Source organism: Petaurus breviceps, unplaced genomic scaffold (genome assembly GCF_028583685.1).
Source record: "Petaurus breviceps papuanus isolate PSGF00001 unplaced genomic scaffold, PetGlider_PUasm1.0 90925, whole genome shotgun sequence".
NCBI classification, from domain to species: Eukaryota; Metazoa; Chordata; class Mammalia; order Diprotodontia; family Petauridae; genus Petaurus; species Petaurus breviceps.
The window spans coordinates 34,625,710-34,651,475 of record NW_027187380.1 but is presented as its reverse complement, the minus strand read 5'-3'; the positions used below and the strand labels follow the sequence as shown (position 1 = coordinate 34,651,475).

Sequence of the window (25,766 nt, the reverse complement as noted above, 5' to 3'; positions counted from 1 at the left end):
TAATATGATGTTTGTAAAAAAAAAAAAAAGCTATTTCCAGTTCTACTACTGCTGTACTCCTCAAATGTTAATAAGTCATTTGCATTACACTTATAAAACAGATCTAACAATCTGGCCACACATAATCAGAATTACAAAACTGATTACACCCTTTGAACTATACTCTTTCTTACATTAAGAAATGCCATATGTGATTACTGAATCAGTGACAATGCAAATTGAAATATCATGGAGAAGGGAAAAGATACTTTAGAACTGGAGACGAGCAAATGCCATTTCAATTTTCAAAAAAGAAGAGAATCTTCAAATTATAGACTAGGAAACTTGATTTTGACTCCTCAGAAAACTATAGAGTGTATTATTAAAGGGATATTTAGTGAACATGTCAAAATGAAAGTGATGATCACAAAGAGCTAGCATTATTTCATCAAGAACAGGTTATATGAGACTAACCTTATTTCATTTTTTTTGAAAGGGTTACTAAACTTGTAAATGAGAACATTGTGGATATAGTCTACCTAAATTTTAGGCATGTTTATTTTATGCTATTCTTGTGGAAAAGATGAATAATATGGACTACAGGATACTATAATTTGATAGATTCAGAACTAGTTAACGGCCATTTCCAGAGAATTGCCATTAAAGTTTCAATTTCAACTTAGAAAGTTCCTGGGGAAGTTCTACATGGACCTATCCTTGGCCCAGGTTGTAAACTTTTACCAATTACTTCACTAAAGCATAGACTGCATCTTCTCCTATGTGTAGAAACAAATCTGGCTAATCATAATCACAGCTAACACAATGGATAATCGAGTCAGGATCCAAAAAAGTCTTTACTGGATAGAAAATGGGGTTGGATCTATTAAGATGGATTTTGAGAAAGATAAATGTAAACTACTATACTTGGATTGAAGAATTTGATGTCAAAAGTACAAGATTACAGAAACACGGTTAGAAAGAAAAAATTCTGAGAAATATATGAAGGTTTTGATGAGGTTTGGGCTCTGGAAGCCCCCTCAAGTTCTCCTTGAGTGTCTGAGGTACAGGCTCTGGCAACCTCCCTTGGACTCTAGATTAAATCATCCCATTTGATGAGGCATTTGCATGAGTCAATAAGCCTTACACTGGGCCTAGTTACTAACTGCTAAACTACTAGACTAGTTACTAGCCTAGCCTTCCATTGTTCATCTACTTCCCACCCTAGAGCCTATCAAAATATCAATACACCCTTGAGCATTCCTGACCCACCATTGTGTGTAGCCTCTAGCTACTTCCCACCCTTAATCACTCATTGACCTTATTAACTTCTCCTGAAGACCTTCCTCCAAATCCTCCCCTAGACCATTCCTAGATTCCTCTCACAACCTTCTGTATACAAGACCCTATCCTGTCTTCTTTTTGTGAGGGCACCATGGAAGAATGAGAGAGCCATAGAACGACCTAGCACAGATTCTGTGTCTAATGCAAGCGAACTATTAACAAATTTTACTTTTCTTTGGCTGAGAAGACTTGAATCAAATTCATTTAGCAGGACCTGGTGTGTTGTTATTTTGGGGTCTCCAGAGCAACCCTAACCCTCTAGTGGGTAACCTCTTCAGTTTTAGGGTTTCAATATGAATCAGTATGATATAGAAGTCCAAAAAGCTTCGATCTTGGTCTGAATTAGGAGAGGCATAGCTTCTTTTAATAAGGTAGTGATGGTCTGCCTTGATCAGGCTTCACCTGGAATAATATGATTACTTCTGTGGGCCATATTTTAGGAAAGACAGATAAGCTAAAGAATGTCCAGAGAAAAGCAACAAGAATGGTCAAAAACCTTAAATCTATGCCATAAGAAAATTGGTTGAAAAAACCGGTGATATTTAGCCTAGCAAAGAGAACTCTAAGGATATCTCATATCTTCAGCCCCTCCTGATGAGGTGCAGGCTCTGGGAGCCCCCTTGAGCTCTCCTTCAATCTTCCCATGTACAGTAAGGCATTTGCCTAAGGCCATGGGCCTTAAGTTGTAGCTCTGCCCAAGCCTTTAGCTCTCCTTTGTCCAGCAATTTCCCACCCTTGATCCTCTTCCTCCCTTGAACTGGCCTAACCCACTATTGTCTGTCAGCTCAGGGTAGCCTCCAGAAAATTCCCACCCTTAATCATTCATTGACCTCATTAACTCCTCCTGAAGACCCTCCCCAAACTCCTCCTTCTAGACCACCCCTAGATTCCTCCTACAACCTTTCTGTATATAAGACCCCATCTTACACCATTGAGAGTGCCATAGAATGACCTAGCACAGACTTACTCTATGTCAGATGATTCTGGCCTGCTTGTCCAATGCAAGCATCACAGATACCTAGGCTCCTTAAGAGTCTATCCAATATGGCAAACTTTTGAGAGCTACAGGCATAGGGTCTGGAAGTTCCTTCCTCCATAAAAGGTTTGAGAGTAAGCCTTGAAAAACAAATAAACAAAAAAAAAAGTACCTGAAGTTTCCCCAGTTCCCTAGCCCTAAGAAAATTGAAAGAATCTGGCTTACACTTCCAGATGGGGTGTCTGTCCTCATCTTCCAGTCTTCAGAAGCTACGCACATGTCCATGTTCTCCAAACAGGACTGAGAACCTGAAGTCAGGCTGATGGGGTACCTGGGGTCTAAATCAATTTGTAAAACCAGTTTGTACAATTGTAACTGCAATTTGTATTGTAAAATTGTAATCTGTAAAATCCCTTTCCCAGCCTCAAACTCTGCCCCTTCCCCCTATCCACACTTGGCCTAGGCAACACCTTGTGATTCTTTTGTTCTTAATCTCTTCATGTCTCCTCCTGTCTGGCCCAAATCTCATCTAAACTATCTGCACTAAAGTCACAAGTTCCTCTCAGTCAGCTCTAACCTTTATCTATGCACTGAGGTCCCTTCCCTCCATCCAGTCAGCCCTGACAATGGCAGCCCTACCCTTTAAAAGTAAAAGCATGTACCCCTGTAAGGTACATGTAAAGCAGGACCCTAAAGGTCCTGTAACAATAAACTTCTACAACTCTCACTCCAATTAAGCCTGAGACCTTGAATTCTTTCCAGACTCTATTGGCAGGTTTTCTGGTCTTAGATAAGATCAGAATTCCTGCTGAACCTATTGGGATTCCAGCCCTCATCAAGGCTGAGCAGGAAACAGCCTCCTAGCTGTCTGACCTAATGGAACCTGAGAGGTCAGGCCCACCAAAAACTTCCACTTCCAAGGTACTAGGGAAAGAGAGGCTTATGTACCTTCCAGTCCCAGCTGGAGAAGAGTTTGAGATTAGCAGTGTTTCCAGTATCAAGGAACCATAAAAATGAAGAGGTTACCCATAAAGAGGGTTAGGGTTGCTCCAGAGACCCCAAAATGCCAGATCCTGACTCAAACCTTCTCTTAGCCAAAGAAAAGTAAAGTTTATTGAAAGTTCCACAAGAATGTTGTGAGGTCCAAGGAGAAAGGTATGGGAAGAAGACAAAAAACCACCTGGCTTCTGATTGTGCCATAATGAAAGACTTTGAAGTCAGTTCATAAAGATTATGGGAGAGGAAAAAATGGGCGAGTTATAACAGCTGCTTGCTGTTACAACTACTATTACACCTTCTTCTCTTAATCATAACTGTCATTAATATTTGTATTTTAAAACTTGTGAGGTGCTTTATGTGTATTATGTCATTTGAGCTTTATAACAACCCTGCAAGGGTTGGAACTACCTGTATTAATATTTGCATTTTAAAAATGAAGAAACTGAGGCTCAGAGACGTTAAGTGACTTGCCTACAGTTGTACCCTATTGGCTATACCATCTTGCTTCTCCACAAAGAATTCATTAAATCTTATTATAAGGAAAGGGAGAAGAATAAAAACAAAGATTCAGTTTTGAAGGGACAGGAGAAATGCTTTGGTTTATGATGTGAGAAAACAGGGCCTCATACCAAAATGTGGTAGCAACTTGTCCTTAGTAACAGTTATAGAACGACATAAAGAGGATTTCCAGACACAGAGTAAGTATCCCCAGATGCAATACAAATACGTATAAGAAAAAAAAATTGGAAGGTAAAAGACTTTTTAAAGGTTGAGAAATCCAGCAAAATGGCAAAATAAGCCCATATCCTCCCACCCACATAAATAAATAAAACACCTTCAAATAAGGAGAATAGAAAGCAAAAAAGAGGAACAACCAAAGAACATCAAGAGGCAATAACTGCTTAGATAAGGTAAAGGAAAGGCAAAGAGAAAAGAAAACAGCAGGGGGAAAAGCGCCTCCATGAGAAGGAACAATAAAAATCAAATAATGTCAACAACAGCTCAGGAAATGAAGATAGATTGAATACAAGGTGCATCATAGTAAATAATAAACATTTTAAAGAAAATTAAGTAGGATAGAATATTACTGAAGAAAGATGTTGTCAGTAAAGACAGGTCTGACCTCTGTAATGACAGATCTATCATAAGTAAAAATAGAACAAGATAAATGGATTAAAATGTCAACAAGCTGGAGAAAGCAACAGGATATGTGAATAAGTGGAAATCAATGAGGAAAGAAATTCTCAGGCTATAAGGCTGATTGGTAGAAGTGGGGAAAATGCAATAAAGGGCAAAGGTCAGCTCAACTGGGAAAAAAAAAAGCTTGATAACATTATAATCAAAGATGACAAACTAAAAGAGATAAGATATAAGAGATAAAATAAGAAACACTGGATTACCTGAAAAATGTGGAGACAAAGTGTGCACCTATAATTTTAAAAAGACTGTTCAAGAGCAGAGACAAAATACAGATTTATACATTTCATTCTCCATCCCACCCCACACCTGCCTTAGAGTGACATCAGATTCCACTCATCTATAAATGCCTTTTATCAAGTTCAAATTTCACTAACAGAGATTCTCAAGTGTCTAAGAAAAAAAAGCATTTATCAGAGTGCCCCAATTCAAAGCATAAAATATTTTCACCTATTCTCTACTTCAAAAATCCACTTTATTTTCATCTATTATCACAGGAGCCTGCTGTCCTTTAATATCTCCCCTATTGGCTTCTCCCAGGGTGTCATGGCAGACAAAAGGCTAATCATCTATTCAATCCATAATTCCTAAGTCTCCATGTCCACAAACTCTCAGAACAAACCAAAATAAAATGCAAAACATCTTAGTAAAGGTCATTTACTCCAACAAAATGCACAGTGAATAATATGGAATTAAACCAGGCATAAGGAAGCTGTTAAGTTCATTCCCCATATATCTTCTCACAACAGAAGAGGGACAGAAGCAATTTCTTTTTTGTTGTTGATTTGCATTATATTTTCTTTTTAAAATTTTGAACTTAATAAAACCCAATAAAATGAACATTTCAAATAAAATGTGAAACAGAAGAGATCTGTACATGAAATTGTTGATTTCTATTATGCAGGGTTAATTTTTGTTTTCAGCATATAATAAATTCAATATGTAATGTTAACTTTTCTTTGTGATTCTTTCTAACCTCCCTCCTATTCTCTTATCTTGTGATAGAGAGGACTGCTAACCTTAGTGTAACACCCCCCCCCCATTTTGTCTCCTCCCAAAAAACTGAAGAAAAAAAAGAAAAACAAAACCTTGTAACAAATATTCACAGTTTAGCAAAAAATATTCCTACATTGGCCATAACTAAGACTACATGCATCATTCTACATCTTTATAACATCAAGTCAAGGAGTGGGTTGCATGCTCCATCATTGATCCTATGGTGTAATCACATTGATTAGAAATCCTAAGTCTTTCAAAGTTGTTTGGTTCCTTGGGTTTTGTTCACTTTATTATTATTTATTCTTTATTAGTTCATACAGATCTTCCCAGGTTTCTTTGGACATATCCTTTTTTTTAATAATTCCTTATGGCACAAAAATATCCCATTTCATTCATATACCATAATTTGTTTAGCCATTCCCCAGCTGATGGGCACTCCCTTAATTTCCAGTTCTTTACCACTACAAAATGAGCTGCTACTGGGTGGTGCAGTGAATGGAGTACCAGCCCTGGAGTCAGGAGGATTTGGGTTCTGATCTGGCCTCAGATGCTTAACACACACAAAAAATAGCCGTGTAACCTTGGGCAAATCACTTAACCCCAATTGCCCTCCAAAAAAGCAAAAAAAAAAATTGAGCTGCTATAAATATTTTTAAATATATGGTTCCTTTTTCTCTGCCTCTGAGGTCTTTGGAGCACAGGCCTAGTAGAGATATTGCTAAGTCAAAATATATGTACAGTTTAAAGACTTTGATCATGGTTAAATTCCTTTGCAGAATGACTGGACCACCGATGACTATTCCACCAACAGTACACTAATGTACCTGTTTTCTCAAAGCCCCACCAACATTCTCTACTTTCCTTTATTTTTGTCAATTTTGCCTATGTGATGAGTGAGAGGTAGGACTTTAGAGGTGTTTAGATGCGTGTTTCTCTAATTACAATAATATAAAAATAAACTTTGAAAGACTTTAAGAACTCTGATCAATGCATGATTAGCCATGATTGCAGAAAACTTAAGGTAAAACAAACTGCCCACTTCCTGAGAGTTAATGCACTGTTTATATGTGTATGTGTGTACATGTAAGTGTAGCTACATATATATATATATATATATATATATAACATTTTTCATTTAAAAAGTTTTTGCACAAAAAAAACCAATAAAGTTAAAATTAGAAGGAAAGTAAGGTAACTGGGAAAAAATATTAGCTAGTTTCTCAAAGGGTCTCATTTCTAAGGATACAATTTATACACATATAAATTTAAATATGTAAACATAATTTGTACAAATATTTGTGTATTTATGTATTACATGTGTATATATGTGTACATATACATCTACAGCCTAGAAACAAGATCCTTACCAGAGAAACTTACTGCTATGATATTTTTCCCAGTTTTCCTTCTAATTTTAATTGTATTGGTTTTGTTTGTACAAAAACACTTTGATTTTATGTAATCAAAGTAATTTTGCTATCTGTGATTCTCTCTATCCCTTGTTTGATCATCAACTCTTACCCTATCCATAGGCAATCTTTTTGTTATTCTAATTTGTTTTTAATTTCATCTTGTATTATGTCTGTCATATGCCCATTTTGCGCTTACTTTGATATATATATGTCTACGTAACTAACTTCTGTTACAAAGCTTTCCGGTTTTCCCACCAATTTTTGTCAAATAATGAGATCTTTACCCAGTACCTCACTTCTTTAGGTTTATCAAGTACTAGGGTACTGGGCTCACGTACCTCTGCATATTGTATAATTGTTTGTTGTATAGTGTATCTAATCGATTTCAACTATTGACCTATTCCTTTACCAGTACTGAATCATTTTGAGAATTACTGCTACTGCTATTAACAGTATGAAACCAGAGAGTGCTGGGTTCCCTTATTTTTCCCCATTATTTCCTGAGAAATTCTTAAAGTGATGGAAAAAAAAATATTAATAATGCTAACTTAAACTTAATGTGTTGTATACTTCTTGTTGCGGGGAGCGGGTATTGAACAAAATCACTGTAATGTAGTCCTCACACAGTCACCTAGGTCTCTCTGTCCCTCTATATCCTTACACGTAAAATAAAGTGGCTGACCTCGCACCAAATCCGAGTGCACTTGCGTAATGCTGAACCACAGACCTAATGAACTCAACCAGGGGCAGGCCTCGGGGGTGAGATTAGGTTCAGCACTCCCATTTTTCCAGGGCACAGCTCGCCATCCCCAGAGACCCAGAGGAAGGGGGGTGGCGTGGGCGTGACCAGAACCCAGCGGCTCCAGCGGCTCCCGCGGCTGCGCTCCTGGAGCCCACGGACTACGGCAGCCTGCGCTCCTACGAGGGCGGGATGGTTCTCACGAGGTCCCCGGCCGAGACATTATGGAGAAGCTGCAACTTGGTCATGACAGCATTCTTCGCATTGGCGGCCTACGTGCAGGTCAGCTCAGGCCTCGCTAAGACAGGCTAAGCTCCGGCTGCAGGCCTAGGTTTCGACGTCATCTTGCAGTGCGTCTGTTTGTGATTGGTGGCAGAGAGCGGAAGTGAAAGGGGATAGTGACTCTCTGAAGGGGGAGGGGGGGGAGGGGAGGGAGGGACTCGAAGAAAGATGGGGGGGGGGGAGGGTTTGCTTAGAAGTGGGAGTGGGCTTCTAAAAAGAGTTTTAGGCCGGGCTGGTGTTACTTAATCCCCCATAGTACCCCAGGGTTCAGGAGTAGACGCAGCTGTGGTGGCATGATGGATAAGGAGAGCTTGGACCTAGAGTCGGGAAAAGCCGAGTTCAACTACAGCTTCAGACAGTGGCTGTGTGATCTTCCTTCAGTGACTCAAACTGAATGCTTCACTTTCCTCATCTGTTAAATGGGGATAATAATAGCACCTGCCTCTCATGGTTGTTTTGAGGATTAAATGAGATATTTGCAAACCTCAAAGCACTGTATTCATGGTGTATGTTATTTGGAAGAAATTTCTAAAGAAGAAAATTTCTACTCCGGCTCCATTATTTTACCGGTGGGAGAACTGAATGCCAAAATAAGTAGCAGGATTGGTGCTCAGGTCGAGGTCTTTATTCCAAATTCAAGGTTTTTCCCCTGCACCTCACTGCTCCTGAGTACACCTACCACTCTTACCGTGGGTAGGTGATTTAACCTCCCTAGGTCTCCTCAGTTGTAAAATGAGGATATTGACTAAATGATATCGAAGGCTTTTTTCATCTCAGAATCTTTTATTCCTTTGCTGTGCAGGCAGTTTGCCATCAGTAAGTGTGGTAACTTTGTTGAGTGGGAAGAACCCAGATAAATTCAGTTGTCAGGGATAAGCCCTGTCATTTATTTTCTGTCAGTTATTATAACTGTCACCAAACAGTCCTCCAGTGAGCACCAAACAGTATTTACTGGAAACACAGTAGACCCTAAATGCTTGCTGAGTGTCTGTAAATCCCACAAATGAAGGCTGTAGTAAGAACTCTGGTTTGGGAATTAGAAGACCTGGGTTAAAATTCTACCCCCCCCCCCACTTACTACCTATGTGACCTCCAATTCAATCAATAAGCTTGTTATTTAATGCTTACTTTGTGCTAGGGGTGGGGAAGACAAATACAAGTAGGACAGCCCCTATTAAGTTTACTCACCTGTAAAGTGAGAGGTTGTACTAGATACTAGATGATATCCTACCATTCCCCCTTGATACCTTTTTGCTTTATAGCATCTTGTTTTCTCAACACTTCTCTATGGTCACTGATGAGGTATGGGCTCTGAGAACCCTCCCCTCCCCCCCCCCCCCCCCCCCCCCCCCCCCAGCTCTCCTTGCGTCCTTGAGGTACAGGCTCTGGGAACCTCCCTTGGACTCTTGATTGAATCATCCCATTTGATGAGGCAATAAGCCTTACATTGTGGCTGAGCCCAAGCCTCTATTACTAGACTTAGAAACTTTGAGCCTAACCCACCATTGTCTGTAATCTCCAGATGGCCTCCCACCCTTAATCACTACTTGACTTTATTAACTCCTGAAGACCCTCCCCAAACTCCTCCTCTAGACCACCCCTAGATTCCTTCCACAACCTTCTGTATATAAGACCCTGTCTTATATATATGTTTGTGAGAGCGCCATAGAAGATTGAGAGCACCATAGAATGCCATAGAATAGTGAGAGTGCTGTGAGAGCTCCACAGAATGACCTAGCACAGACTTACTCTGTTTTCAATGCAACTGAACTTTTAATAAATTTTACTTTTCTTTGGCTGAGAAGACTTGAGTAGAATTCATTTGGCAGGACCCGATGTGTTGGTATTTTGGGGTCTCCAGAGCAACCCTAACCCTCTTAGTGGGTAACCTCTTCAGTCATCTCCAAACACTTTTTCTTATCCCATCCCGTATCAGTCAGCGACCCCATTCTAGTAGACCTGACCTGTGCACTTTAGAGACCCAAGGTAGTTCTTGTAAATAGTAAAGCTGTCCTTTGGTTTTAGCTGAAATGAATTTCCTTTAATAAAAATTTAACTATCATCATAGACTAAATTTGGTATGGAGGGATTCAACAGTCTTATCTTATGTGCTTACTTAAGTTTCAGTGCCTGTTTTGCTGTTACAGATAAATGATCCAGATGCAGTACTGTGGATGGTGAGTATGAATTACATTTAGCATAGCACACTATATCTTTGTCTGGTTCTTTAAACTCTCTGAATTTACTTGCAGATGAGACTTTTTAAATGAAGGGGAAAAAATAACTGATTGCAAGTCAGGAATACCTTCTTGTATATAAATTAAGCATTTTCTGGAAACTTCCACACACTGGGCAAATGGTTACTACTTAATTTATTGAGCATTAGCTGAATACCCCATCAATGAAATCACACATCTTCTAAAATATAAAAATATGGAGACTTAGAGATCTCTATTACTTACATTAATTGCCTTTCTTTAGCCTCAATCTGCAGGAACCATCTAACGAATTCTATAAGACTTGTCTTATGAGAAGTCACATGAACTAGGGTTGTGCTTCTACTAAGTCTATAAGATATTACAAAATAAAATTAAAGTAGACTGTGTAATTAAAATAGTCAGTACACTGATTTGGAGTGTGTGAGAGAGATTGTGAAGTCTTTTCCTTTGCCTGAATAATACAGTGAATAAATGAACTCCAAGATCTAGGTTTGATTCTTATCTCTGACCATAGACCATTGGCAGTTCAGTCACCTCTTTTTTTGAGCCTCAATTTTCTCAACATTTTTGGGAAGGAGTAGTGGTACTGATCTGTGTTTTCACTGATGTCCAGTAAAAAATTTCCTCTACCAGTGTATAACAGCAATAAATTTTGCAACTTTACAGAGTTGTCTGAGCACCAAGAAAGTTAAATGACTTGTTCAATAGTTACATAACCAGTTTATGTCTCACCATAGAGGGAGCTTATTAGATGCTGAATCTGTAAAATGAAAATACTACTACCTCTTAAGATTATTAAAATGTTTAAATCTTAAAATTAACCAACTCAATACAGTATTGAGTAGTTAGCATTATACTATTATGGAATATCTGGAATTTATATATCTAGAGCTTATTCAGTTCTTTGTGGTCTGACCAGGCATGGTTGTATTGCATTTCCAGTGAAAGGATTCCCAGAATTTTTCTTGTTTTGAATTGTGTAGCAATCAATAGTAGCCAATGATCTGATTTTATTCTAATCGGTTCCCATGTACTTTAGATTGTCAAATTTAATTCAATTTACTGATTAAGCAGAATCTTATTATAATACTTATTATATTATATATTATTATAATACTGCTTATATTATTTATTATATGACATAATAAATTATATTATTGTGCTCTTCTTTTTGTGGTAGGCCAGTGGTCACTGTCATTGTCATCCTCTGAGAGCCAGCAAGTTGTTTATGCCAAAACTGCCACTGTTTTTTCCAACAACTGGTTCCTCTCTGCCCTCATCCCCTAACTCTCCTTCTTGGTGTCCCCTGGCCTGTCACCTCTTTGTACCAAATTTGAGGCAGTGGAGAGATCCCAAGAGGTGCCTCTGACCTTGTTTGATCTTAAGTTGGGGGATGTTTTAAAAATATCCAAAGGTAGAGGAAATGTAACTTCCCTGTCACTGAAGTCTCTGATTAGTCAATTCCTCCCTAACCAGGCTTCCCTCAGGTACCCTCCCTGCCCCCCATGCTCCACCCTGTCCCCTTCAATTTTTAGCTTTCTTTTATGTATCATCTTCAAGTTCCTTAAAGTCAGGGACTCTGATATCCCCAGTGCTTAGCACAGAGCATGGCACATCAGTACTTATTGACTCTTCAGATTCAATATAGAGGCAAATCAGATACCTGAAACTTTGGTACACCTGATGAAACAGCTCCCAAAACTTAACCTAGTATCAACATTACAAATAGATTTTGCTGTATCAAGTGTTCACAGTGGGCATCATTGTTTTCCAGGTACTATGGGACAAGTTTACAGAACAATTAAAAGTAAATTTAAAAATCTCTTGCCTGAAGTTCAGCATTCATTCAGGGTGAATAAATGCATAGTTTTAAAGATTTAAGTGCTGACCAACATGACAGTTGCTGTGAGAAAATCATTGCAAAAGTTTTTAAATTGTGTTGTCTTAATGGATCTTAATGGAAAACTGAATCTTAATGGTTATTTCTTAGAGGCAGTATGGTGCAATGGGAAGAACATGGGATTTGGAGTCATCAAAGAACCAGTTTTTGCCATACTATACTGTCATCATGGGCAAAAAGACTGAACCTATGAAGACCCTCAGGTTTCTTCAACTATAAAAGGGTTTAGACTAAATGACCTCTAAGTTCTCCTTATGCTCTATCCATGATCCCATGATGTAAAAGTTCAGAAGAGTTACTCAGACTTAAGAATGTACAATGACATCCAGTGATTCTGTCTTCTTTATTTTCCATGTCCTTTGAATGATTTGTACTGGAGTCCATTCCTTAAGGTATAATGTGATACTGGGGATATTCTGTTTTGCTAACAGGTTATATACATGATACCTGCTATCCTTACTCTGCTTGTTGGACTTAATCCTCAAATCACAGGTATGAAATTAGCTTTTGAATTGAGCTAAATCAATTTTATTATCTTCATTGCAAAAATGAGAATCACCCCTGCTTTTAACTCCTGAGAGGAAATGAGGCAATCTGTATTCATTGTACTTTGTCTTACGAGCTTTCTCTCTGAGCCCTCCTCCTGAGTCTTCCTTATTCTCTTGGAACCCTCCTCTAGTTCTAGCTTTTTTTTCAGCTTCTTTTTTTTCTTTTCTTTCAGCTTCTCAGGTACTTTCAAATTTCACCTACCCAAATTCATTCTCTGGTCTTCACAATTCCAAAAACCTTCAAAATTTCTGATTCTCCATTAAAGTTTTTTCTTTCAGTTTCTCCTGCATCCATCCTCCTTTCAGAAATGATATGAATACCTTTAGAGATACTAAAAATTACTGTATATGCTGAATTTATAGAAGTCATTTTGATGGGTTTGTATATTGTTATTAAGCTAGAAATTAACTCTAGTAATCTGTGTCCTTGACAGTGATCATCAAATGCTTTTCTCAGGCACATTATACATTTATTTAGTGGGGCTCAGTCTGCAAGGCATTTTATTGTTTATTGCTGAAAAGATCATAAACTAAGTGAGATTTGGGGATATTCTAGTATCTTTAAGAAATGTGTCATGAGTAGTTGGTTGTTTGTTGATTCTTGTAAGCTTACTATCCTGATAAATTTAATCATTTCTTTCCTTAGCCTAGAAAGAGGATATTGAGAGAACATGATCAAAGCTAATGAAATCATAAAGGGTATGAATAGTGAATTGTTTATAAATATCAGACTAGAATCAGAGGATAGACTGTGAAACTTAATGAAATAAGTTGGGTTTTTTTTTTTTTTTTTGCCTTTTGGAGGGCAATTGGGGTTAAGTGATTTGCCCAAGGTCACGCGGCTAATTTTTGTGTTAAGTGTCTGAGGTCAGATTTGAACTCAGGTCCTCCTGAGTCCAGGGCTGGCGCTCTATTCATTGCGCCACCTAGCCTTCCCAGAAATGTTGTTTTAAGACAATTAAGGATATATTTTATACTCTGGACAGCAAACCTGTTTATTTTGATTTTGAGAGATGGGTAGTTTTAAATAGATTCCAAAAGGGTTTATGTTAAATACACACAAAATTATATCCTTTACTTTTTGAGATACTTACTGTTACCTTCCCATATATACATCATGCCCCTTTCAGAGTCAGAGTATATGGCCTATCAACCTAATCCTGAATGATATTTTTTATTTTCTTATGTCTAGAAAGTAAGACCAAAAGGGCCATCTAGCCAAATGTTAGCTGTTCCTTTACCTTTTTTTAAATTCCAGACTTTTAACAAAACACCATAAATGCACATTTTTCCATATGCAAAGTAGAAGAGAAAAAGAAGATATTTCTCTCAAACCACTAATCCCTATTAAGTACACAGATAAGCAGAACATCTTTTAAACACAATAAATGTAAAAGTCCCATGCACACCTGTGAACCATGTATAATCCTTTCTGTTCTCATTTAGCAACTGCTAAATATATGTCATATCTAGATTTTATAAAATTCTATTAGTCTTTACCTTCTTTTTACCTTTTTGTTTGTTTTGTCTTGTTCTCAAAGGGGTACACATTGAGGTCCACAACTGTTATAGTTTTGCTAATTAATTCTTAAAGTAAATCAATTAATTTTCCCTTTAAGTGCTTAGATATCATACCATTCAGTATACATTACATATATTAAATCACAATATTACTGTAAATTATAAAAATATTAATGATATTAAATATTGATATTGTGTATTTTGCCTTTAAGAATAATGTTATTTCCCTATTTATTTTTCAATGTTTTCTATGGGATAAAGAAATAATAAAACAAAATGTAAATAATGAAAAGTTAGAAGAGAATATGAAATGTCTCATAAGAAAAAAACAACTGATCTGGAGAACAGATCAAGAAGAGAAAACGTAAGAATAATTTAACTACCTGAAAGCTATGATCAAAAAAAGAAAATACAGTAATATAAGAAATAATTAAAGAAACTAGTCCTGAAGCATTAGAACAAGAGGAGAAAGGAGAAATAGAAAAAAAAATCCACTGATCACCACCTGAAAGAGACCCTGTGAGGAAAACCCACAGGAATATTACAGTCAAATTTTGAAACTCCCAGCTTAAGGATAAACTATTACAAGCAACAAGAAAAAAAATTATGGTGGTCCACAATTAGAATCACACAAGACCTAGCAGCAGCAATACTAAAAGACCGTAGGTCTTAGAACACTATATATTGAAGAGCATAGGAACTGGGCCTTCTGACCAAAAATATCATACCCAATAAACTAAACATAAAATATAATCCTGAATTTTAAAAAATGGACATTTAATGAATTGTCAGACTTTCAGGACTTTGTTAAAAACAACAACAACAACAACACACACAAATCTGAACTTAATAGAAGATTTGATGTACAATAGCCAAGAGAAATATAAGGTACATACCAAAGACTAATTACAAGGGACTCAATAAGGACAGACTGTTTACCTTTTACGTATGTCAAATGTATATCTAAGATTATTAGAAATTGGGTAGTTCATAAGAAAGTAGACCTGAGTATAATATGATTTTAAAAAGTAAAATAGGAACAGCTAAAAAGAGTAACAATCTTATACAAATAAGGTGCAAGAGGAAGAACACAGAGGAATTAGATAGGGGAGGAGGGCTGTTAGTTCTGGAAACCTCCTTTCATGGGGTATGGGTTCCAGAGGGAACATCACATATATATCTAGAAGAGTATAAAAGTTTTTTTTTTTTTAATTCATAAAGAGATAAAATGCAAAGGGATAGGGAGTGAGGAGAGGATAAGGGAGGGATCTCCAGAGGGGAGGGTGTGGGAAATAGGTTAGGGGGGTTATAGAAGGGTGTTTAGACTAATGGGAATGAGAGGATAAAGGAGGGATCTTTGGAAGGGGGTAGGTTAAGTAATAGGAGGGCAAAGTAAAGGGTAGAAGTAAAGTAGAGGAGTCAGGAATAGAAAATAAGAGAGATACACAAACATAAAACAAAGATCAGAAGTAGAAGTTGTTAGGGAAAGTATATGTATGTCTGTGTATATACATATATGTGAATGTTATCTATATGTGTATGTATCTATATCTATATATTTATGAATATATCCACACATAATTGTAGCCGGGGGGATGTGGAGGAGGAAGGGGGGAAAAAAAGAAGAAAGTGTACAGCAAAGAACAAAAGAAAACTTACAAGGAAGCAAAGAAAAGATGTACAGCTTTCAACACAATATTACATAGTATTACATAGAAATAGTATAACATAGCCTTTCTTGAAATGGAAATTTATTGCTGTATATTTTTAATCCTCTTATGTTCTGTGCACATGATATGTTTTTCTTTTCTTATTTTGTATTTAAGTTTTAATATTTAAGTTTATAATGTTTCTGTTCTCTTATTGTGTATTTAAGTTTTAGAAAAATAAAATTTTTTAAAAAATTTTTAAAAGGGACAAGTAAGTAGTGCAGTAGGTAGAGCACCAGCCCTGGAATCAGGAGAACCTGAGTCCAAATCTAGCCTCAAACACTTGACACTTACTAGCTGGGCAAGTCATTTAACCCCGATTGCTTCACAAAACAAAAAAAGTTAAAAAAATTTCTGTATTTATTGATCTCATATTTTTGTTGTTTTGTTATTGATATAGTCATTCATGCTTATAGTTTTCCTAATGTTGAAGCAGCCTACATTCCTGGTATAAATTTCACCTGTTCATCGTATATCATCTTCTTAATATATTGCTTTAATCTCTTTGCTAGTTTTTTATTTAAAATTTTTGCATCACCATTCATTAGGGAAATTATCCTGCAATAAGAATATGGAAGGACCTCTTTATACCTATTTTTTCAAATAGTTGATATAGTACTGGGGTTGTTCCTTAACTATTTGGTGGAATTCACTTGTAAATCCATCTGGTCCTTGGGATTTTTTTCTTAAGAGAGTACACTGATGTTCAATATCTTCTTCTAAGATAGTTATTTAAATATTCTATTTTCTCCTGTTAATTTGGGCAATTTACATTTTTGTAAATATTTGTCCATTTCACTTATATTGTCAGTTTACTGGCATATAATTGGGCAAAATAACCTCTAATAACTTTTAATTTTATCTTCATTGGTAGTATAGGCACTCTTCTTTCTTTTTGGAGGAGGGAGGGCAGGCAGGGCTGTTGGATTTAAGTGACTTGCCTAAGGTCACACAGCTAGTAAATGTTAAGTGTCTGAGGTCACATTTGAACTCAGGTCTTCCTGACTCCAGGGCCAGTGCTCTATTCACTGTACCACCTAGCCACCCCTTCTGTTTTCATTTTTGATACTGGTAATTTGGCCTTTAAAAAAAAAAAAACAAATTAACCAGTGGTTCGCCTATTTTAATTTATATTTAAAAAAAAAAAAACCGAACTCCTAGTTTTACTTTTTCAGTGTTTTTTCTTTACTTTCAATTTTATTCATCAATCCTTTGATTTTCAGGATTTCCATTTTGGTGTTTAATTGGGGTCTTTTTATTTGTTCTTCTTCTAGTTGTTACATGACTAATTTATTGGTGATTATATGCAGAGATAGACATTTTCCCCTAAGTACCAATTTGGCTGCATACCACAAATTTTAGTATGTTATCTCCTTGCAATCATTCTCTTTAGTGAAATTACTATTTCTGTGATTTGTTCTGTGACCTACTCATTCTTTAGGATTAGATTATTTAGGTTCCAGTGAATTTTTAATCTTTGCTTCCATGGCCCTTTATTTTATTATGGTCTGAAAAGGGTGCATTTAATATTTCATTATGTGCCAACTGTGTGCCAGGCGTTCTGCTATGCCCTAGGGATACAACAGTACAAAGAATGAAAGGATTCTTTATGGAAAATGAATTTGTATTATAATGGAGAAGACAAGTACATATACAGCAAAAAGTTAATAAACATATATAAGACATATGTATATACACACCAAGTAGTTACAGTATGCTCTATAGGAAGGACAGTAGCAGTTGAGAGGATCAGGAAGGGCTTCATAAAGAAAATGGATTTGAGCTCCATCTTAAAGGAAGAGAGATTCTGAAGTACAGTTAAGAACAAAGGGCATGCCAGGCATGGAGAATGGCCATGAATGAGGAAGTGTGAGAAGACAAATTTGGCTGAATCAAACAGTGTGGGAAAGGGAATAATGTGGATGCAAGATAGAAAAGGCAAACTGAGGCTAGATTATGAATGTTTTTAAAAGCTAAACAGAGGCAATAGGAAGCTTTTGGAGTTGGTTGAGTAAAGAAGTCACATGGTCAGATGTGCACTAAAGGAAAATTACTTTGGCAGCAGATTGTATAATGGACTGGAGTGGTAAGAGATTTGAGGCAGGGAGGTCATCTTTGGATTTAGATGTATAGCTATTTCTTGTTAATCTTTCAAGACCTAGCTTTGGACCCCATCCTTCATAAATTCTTTCCAGGGGGCGGCCAGGTGGCACAGTGAGTAAGAGCGCCGGCCCCAGCATCGGGAGACCTGGGATCGGTTCCAGCCTCAGATACTTGGCACCCACACAAAATAACTGGCCGTGTAACCTTGAGCAAGTAACTTGACCCCAATTACTTTAAAAAAAAAAAATTCTTTCCAGGCTTACTTCAATAATTATATCCTTATTGTGACACTCTCTGATGCTTATAAAGCTTTATCACACATTTGATTGTTGTTTTCAAATTATATTCTAGCTATTTGATATATATGTATGTTTTATCTCCTTGAGTAGACTGTATATAGGGATTATCTTCTATTTATTTTTCACAATAAATGCTTATAGAAATGACATTCCATCCTGGTTGATGGATTGTCTGAATGTAGCACCCAAACAAAAGTTTGCCTTGAATACCTGGCATTACATCATTATTTTTAATAAGTTCTTAAATATGAGGCAACTGACACAAAATCCATAACTTTAATTTTCTCCTTATGGAAAGCCCTCATCTAAAACATGTGGTCATGATTAATATACCTTGGCATTGTTTGTCCTAGGTAATTTTATCTGGAAGAACTTTACCAAGCTGCACTTATTCCTTTGTGCTCTGGGAACTGTTTACTTGGGCTTCTACCTCTTCCTTCATACAGAAGGGAACATCTTACATGAGGAAGAAGGCAGGTGAGCAGTGACTTTTTCTGTTTGCTTTAAATAGGCATTTAATTAACAAATTTTTAATAGCTTAATTAAATGACTTATTGTTTTTAAATCAACTTTTTTTCAATGAATAAAAATGCATTTTCTCTTCTTCCTACCTCCCCCTCCACATGCACTAAACAAAAAAACCCTTGTAACAATTGCAGTAAGGCAAACAAATTCCCACATTGGTCATGAGTCATTCTATACCCTCAGTACATTAACACTGTCAGGAGATTGGTAACATGCTTCATAACTGGTCCTCAGAAATCATGGCTGGCCATTGCATTGATAAGAGTTCTTTGATCTTTCAGGGTTGTCTTTACAATTTGTTGTTCCAGTATTCATTGTTCTAGTTCTGCTCTTGTCACACTTCATCAGTCTTTGGAAGTTTCTCTGAACCTGTTCTTTCAACATATTTTACAGCACAGTAATATTCCATTTTATTCAGTTACTATAATTTTTTTAGCCAGTCATTCCTCAATTGTTGGACAACACCTTAACAGTTTTTTGTCTACCAAAAAAAAATAAGCTGCTACAAATATATCTTTTGGGGATATAGGCCTAGAAATAATATTGCTGTGTCAGTGGGTACACATAGTTTGGTAACTTTTTCGCGACAGCTCTAAATTGCTTTCCAGTAGGATGACAAAGTCATAGCTCCAGCAACAATACAATAATAGTAGTGTCTTAATTTGCATAGATCTTTAATTTTCAAAGCATTTTAATATTATTGCATGTGATTCCCATAGTATTCCCATGGACTAATAAGCATGACAGGTTGTATCACTATAATGAAACTGAACAGATAGTGAAGCTGGTACACAGATCCAGGTGTTCTGACTCCAACTCCAGAGGTCTTTCAACTTTTGTCACAGTGCCTTTCAAGAGTGACCATAGCACATCATGGAACTGAATCAAATCTCTCCAATGACAAGCAGAGAAACTCACCATTCTACTAATATGCAATCCCATGAGCTCAGCAAATCTTTAAAAGGATTCTGATGCAAAGAATCAAATAATTCACAGTATTTTGGATTGTCTGTATAGTATTTCAGTGGTTCCTTTTTCCGCATTCTATTTCAGCTCTAGTTCAAGCTAAATTCTCAGTAATGTCTGAGTTTAATCAATCAACTGAGTAGTAACACTTGAGGCCTAACACTAGTGAAATTACCTTGATTTATGCCTCTCCCCTATGTCCTTAGCAGTCTCCTCCCATTAGCCATTCCTAATGCCTCTTTGCACATGTCTCCACAACTCACTGAACTTACCTTTCACCAACCTCTATAGCTAATATTCTACTCTTCCTCCCATAATCCATATCTATAGTCATCTGTTGAAATTCAGAGACTTTACAGGTAAATTTTACCCTCTAGTTTCTATTTCTGCCTCCAGATCCAGTCTAGTACAGCCTAGGTCTACTCCCAAGCTGCCACAAGCTAAAAAGTTCCTGCTTCATTGATGAACCTGGAAATAAACTCCATGTATAGTATATAAAATCTTTGAATGGTGCCAGTGAGCAGAGTATATTGAATCTGGGGTCAAGAAAGGAAACCCAATAGGATGGGATGACCTCCAACTTTTGTCAAGCCCTGTACCCATACCTACTAACTATGGTTTTGAGTAGTCTATTTCCTACCTTATGTAAAAGTTAAGAGACACATTTGATCAAAACTCATTCTATATGATTCCATCTAAAAGAGCATAAGTTCTTTAGCGATCACAGATTCCTCTGCTTTAATGGTCACCCCTCCTTACTGACAGAAAACCAACTCAACCTCCAACATCAAATATGCAATAAACAGTTCTTTATTTTTCTCTAGACCTATAAATTCACCTTTTTAGGGAACTTCCAGTGAAAAATATCCTTTATCAATGATAATAATGACAGCTATTAATTTATATTTATATAGACTTGTAATGTCTGCAAAATACAGATCTCATTTCATTCTTACAATAGTCCCATGAAGTGGGTCTATTATCCCCACTTTACAGGTGAAGACACTGAGGGTGAGAAATTAATTTAATGACTTGTCCTAGCTATATATATATTTTAATATATATTATATATATGTAATTTAATAACTTGTCCTGGCTATATATAATATATATTTATTTAGTATTTACAGTGTGTGTGTATATATATATAAACATTTAGTACCTGTGTACTAAGTGTTTGAGGTAGGATTTGAACTTGGGTCTGACTGACTCCATTTCTACATCAAGCTGCTTCAATACCAGTACAATCTTAGAGAACTGTCTGGGGGTCAAGAAGTTAAGTGATTTGCCCAGGGTCATATTGCCACTATGCAACAGAGGCAATTTTTTAAATGTATAATCTTGTATATAAGTAATACTAATTTTTTTTTTTTTGCTTTTTGGAGGGGCAATTGGGGTTAAATGACTTGCCCAAGGTCACACAGGTAGTTTTGTGTTAAGTGTCTGAGGCCAGATTTGAACTCAGGTTCTCCTGACTCCAGGGCTGGTGTTCTATTCACTGTGCCACCTAGCCACCCCGAGGAATACTATTTTTTTAAATGTTGTAGGCAACAAGAATCACATTTCCTTGGTCCTTGTTCAGTAGCATAGTGCCTGGCATATATCAGGTTCATAATAAATTCTTGTTGAATAACTGATTTAACCTTCTTGCTTATGTTTCTTGTTGTTTCTTTTCCACAAATAAAGTCGAGAGTTATTTGTCTCTCTAGAAACTAGAGGGTAAAATTTACCTGTAAAGTCTCTGAATTTTATTATATATTAGGTTTTTAACTTCTGAATGAAACGACTGATGAATCATCATTAAGGTGGGAAACACACTTAGGAGTTTATATAGATTGAGGGTAGGTATTCAATAAGAAATTAGTATTAGAGGAATCTTGGCTATAGTACCTAATTCGACATGCTTTTCATTTTTTACCACTTCAAGAAAAAAGTACTGTACTTTTTCCTCATAGGGAGCTGTTTGGACTTGGGATTATTATGGTATGGCTGAATCTTTGTCACGTCTCAACAAAGTAAGTTTTTATCCCATTAGTTTAAAATTAAGGACCTTCAGGACTAGCAAACCAAGTGCTAATGATGAAAATGCTAGTGAGAGAAAGACTCTACTTTTCTAGAGAAAACTAATGCTAGTTGGTTCTGTGATTTAAGACTTAATAATACAAGCTGTCTTTCTGTACAAGTAGCACAGTTATTAGCACTTTTGATGGGATAATTTTTAATTAAAATAACACTTGTTTTTTGTTTCTTTCTAGAAATCTAGTTGGTAGAAGAGTTCAACTGGTTTTTGCCATTGTTATTTCTCTTTGCCCATTTATCACATGGTTCTACATATATATAAACAAAGAGATGCGATCCACTTGGCCAACACATTGCAAGACAGCCATTTAAATGAATTTTACAGTCCTTTTCATAAAATAAATATTTTTATAACTGTCACATTAAATTTGATTACAATCTAGTCAATTTAAGTACTTACTTCACATGACTTAAGATATACTAATAATATTAGTAAAGGATTTTGACCCAAGAGCTCTTTAAGATTGACAGTCTAAGACTAGATAGAAATGAGAAGTCATTGGAAGTCTTTCCTGAAAGGGAAAGTGTTGAGGCAGCTAGGTGGTGCAGTGAGTAGACAACCAGGCCTGGAATCAGGAGGACCTGAGTTCAGATGTGGCCTCAGACACTTGACACTAGTTGTGTAACCCTGGGCAAGTCACTTAACCCTGATTGCCTCACAAAAAAAAAAAAAGAGAGAGAGAAAGTGCTATGAGGTAGTGGAAAGAATATTGAACTGAGGCATGGGATTTGACTGCTACTCTGAAGTTTTATTATTTACTGTGAAACAAGTAATCTATCTTCTCTGGGTCTATTTCTTCATTTTTAAAACGCCCAAAACATTACATGTACTACTCACAAAATTGTTAAAAGAAAGCTTGTTGTAAACAGTAAAGCACATGGACTACTATGTTACTTGGGCAGCTGTTCAACTTCTTGTTTATTTCTTCATCAAAAAATGGAAATATCTCCCCTAATTACCTCATAAAATTATTTTGATGATTAAATAAGCTAACATTTTATACTCAAAGTATAAAAGCACTCTACAAACTTAGGGTAGCATTATTATTACTCAGGGCTTTTGAAATTTAAAAAGAGCATGTTTAGTGGTATACATGTGAGAAGGGTACAAGAAAGGGAAAATGGCTCAGATATATCTCCAAGACAGGAAACAGAGAGTCAAATCCATGAATGGTTCACCATACTGAACTAGTAAAAGATAGAGGAATCTCTGGTATAATCTTATGGTTGAAAAGAACACAAAGGAATATCTATTCTACAAAGGTAAGAGCAAAGGAAGTTTGCTATGATGGGGAAACTTGGGGGCAGATCAGGAAATGGGGAAAGGATTGTCCAGTACACTCTAAAAGAGAAACAGACCAAAGTCTATCCATAAGTTTTTGTTTAGAAAAATCTAAATGAGATAAAGATGCAGCTTTTTAAAACTTGATAAATGCCATTACTAATCAATTAAATGAAACAATTAGAATGTAGAATAACTGCAAAATGCCCGAAGGATTTTATCTCACTGCTACAAAGGAAATCAGTGGATAAGATTTAAGTGATCTATATGATAAAAAAAAACAAAACTTTAAGGTGCCTTGATAATACAATACCTATTACCTATGTTTTTGGAAAATATCAAACTTCAGTTATGAATATAGGCTTATAAGAAAACAACTGACTCAATTCAAGCAGGATAGTTGATAGCTGTCTTAGAGAGTGGATCAGTGAGTCTATTTCCATGACTATTTTTTTACTATCAACAAGGGAGAAAATACAGGGCTTTATACATAGATTTCCAGGAAATTATTTGCTGAATGAACATGAAAGGATGTCTTCTGTCATTTCTAATATATCTGCATGTAGATAAAGGGAAAATCATTAAATTGCTAGCTAGACAAATTTCATTAGTAAATTGCCTTACAGAGCAACAAACTATTTTATGAGGCTCTGAGTAATCAAATATTCATTGATCTTTTAATAAAATTGTGTGACATCAATGGCTGTGATATTCACATGAACAGCCCTTCGTACATATCTGATTTTGTTTGTCACAACTGACAAGAAAAACAGCCTCATGCAAACTGGCAAGTAGAATCTGACCAAACAATGAAATTACCTTTTAAAGCCTACTTTATATATGAAAAAAAAGTAAAGCTTTTTTATTTTCTGAATTTTCTGCTTCAACTCAATATTCTTTTTAAAAAGCCTCAATTGAGTGCCCTGTAACAGGTCTCATTTGACAAATTATAACTAGGTTAATTTCAGTCTTAATATATTCCAATTTGCCTCACTCAACATTTTTCTAAGGAAGAGTATAGTAGTGAATAGAAATTCATTTCTGCAGTGGGGACAGTATGAACAAGGTATAGTGCTGTATCCTAGGATACAGAGGTGAAAAAATATATACAGTCCCTGCCCTCAAGGTACTAACAACATGATGCAGTGGAAAGAGCACTGAAGTTGCAATCAGATGTCCTGGGTTAAAGTCACTTAAGAAAACAGGGTCAGAGAGGTTATCTGCAGGATGGAAATAATAGGGTACTAGATTTAGAGCTGGAAAACATATTAAGAGATCATCTAGTCTGATTTTATTTAGGAGACAGGCTCAGAGAAGTTAAGTGATTTGCTCAAGCCCACAGAAGAGGAAACAGAGCTAAATTACAACCCAGATTCTCAACTACCAATCCAGCACACTTTCCATTACCCCAAGTCTCAAGTTTTACGGAAAGTGTTTTGCTAAATTTAAAGCTCAATTTCGAAGCAGTAGTCAAAATTATTGTATATTTTGGATAGTGCTACCATGGCTGCAGTAGAGGTGGTAACAGCTGAACCATTTGGCCAATGACTCCGACAGATCTTCATTCACAGCTGAACCCACCGGGCAGGTGTCTCTGCTGCTTCATGTTCTGTGTACATTGGTCTGGAATAAGGCTGGCCGGGTTCTTTGTCTTTTGGAGCTATAGTGGGACTACTTCACCCTGGCAGAGGAGATACTGCATTCTTTTGGCCTATTGATTACAACAAAGTTTTACAGATGGAGGAACACTAGGGGAATGGAACCACAACCACGGATAGATAGATACTCTGGAGGACAAGATGAACCTAAAATCTTATGCTTTGGCTAGTAAAGGATTCTCTGCTTTTTCAAAGTGGTAAACATTTCACTATTATTTGTAACATCTTATCTGTGTAAAGTTGATTTAGTTTATTTAGTAATATCATCAATGACACGCCATGTTTTGAGAGACTTTACACCAAAAAAAACAAGCTTATTCCTCACGATACCTCAATAGAATGTAATCTTGATAGCAAGAGACTTAATTTTGTCATTATTTTTCCAGTGTGTGTAAATACAGTGCCTAACATGGGCAATTAATGTTTGCTGATTTATGATTATTTTAATAAATAATAAATGTGAACACTGTAAAGGATTTTATTATCAAAAGTCTGTTAACATTATTTAAGTATATATTGAATATAACTATAACTTTGGGCATCATAATCTCTTTGGGATTCAGTTTCCTTATTTGTAAAATGAAGGGGTTGGCTGGACTAAATTGGTAACTGAGGTCCCTTATGAAAGTGTTTTATAAAAATTTTCAGAAATTCCTAATTTTATTTGAGTAATGTGTGAGCTAAGAATTATTTTCATAGCATTTTACATACAATAGGAAGCATGACAATGTTTTATAAGGGTAACCATTACTACATAAAGTTTGGAAACTACTGCCTTAAAGTAGGATATGTGAATGATTAGCATTATTAATATAAAGGGGGGGCATAAGTACAAAAAAGTATGATAGAGGATTTCTTGGATTAGACCTGTGAATTCATCAATCTGGGAAACGACTCCTTCTGCCAATGGAGATCAGCAACTCTTCTCTTTTCTTTTTTTTTTTTTTAAATAAGCAATCGGGGTTAAGTAGCTTGCTCAAGGTTACACGGCCAGTTATTTCTGGGTGTGGTGCTGAGTGTCTGAGCCCGGGAT

The 25,766-nt window shown here is 36.3% G+C and overlaps 1 protein-coding gene across 4 annotated transcripts; it reads left to right on the top strand.

The window, feature by feature from the left end:
- Positions 1-6,614: 6,614 nt before the first annotated feature.
- TMEM220 (transmembrane protein 220) lies at positions 6,615-25,209 on the top strand. Of its 4 annotated transcripts, none has more exons than XM_069076793.1 (6): positions 6,798-7,924; positions 10,046-10,101; positions 12,475-12,535; positions 18,577-18,700; positions 21,670-21,729; positions 21,970-22,160. In XM_069076793.1, the coding sequence occupies exons 1-6, from the start codon at positions 7,867-7,869 to the stop codon at positions 22,103-22,105; spliced, it is 495 nt and encodes a 164-aa protein (XP_068932894.1). In that variant the 5' UTR covers positions 6,798-7,866; the 3' UTR covers positions 22,106-22,160. The 4 variants fall into 4 exon arrangements, with proteins under 4 accessions (XP_068932896.1, XP_068932894.1, XP_068932895.1 ...); XM_069076792.1 differs by having other exon boundaries at positions 7,059-7,924; positions 10,072-10,101; XM_069076795.1 differs by lacking the exons at positions 21,670-21,729; positions 21,970-22,160 and adding an exon at positions 24,572-25,209 and having other exon boundaries at positions 6,615-7,924; positions 10,072-10,101.
- The last annotated feature ends 557 nt before the right edge of the window (positions 25,210-25,766 follow it).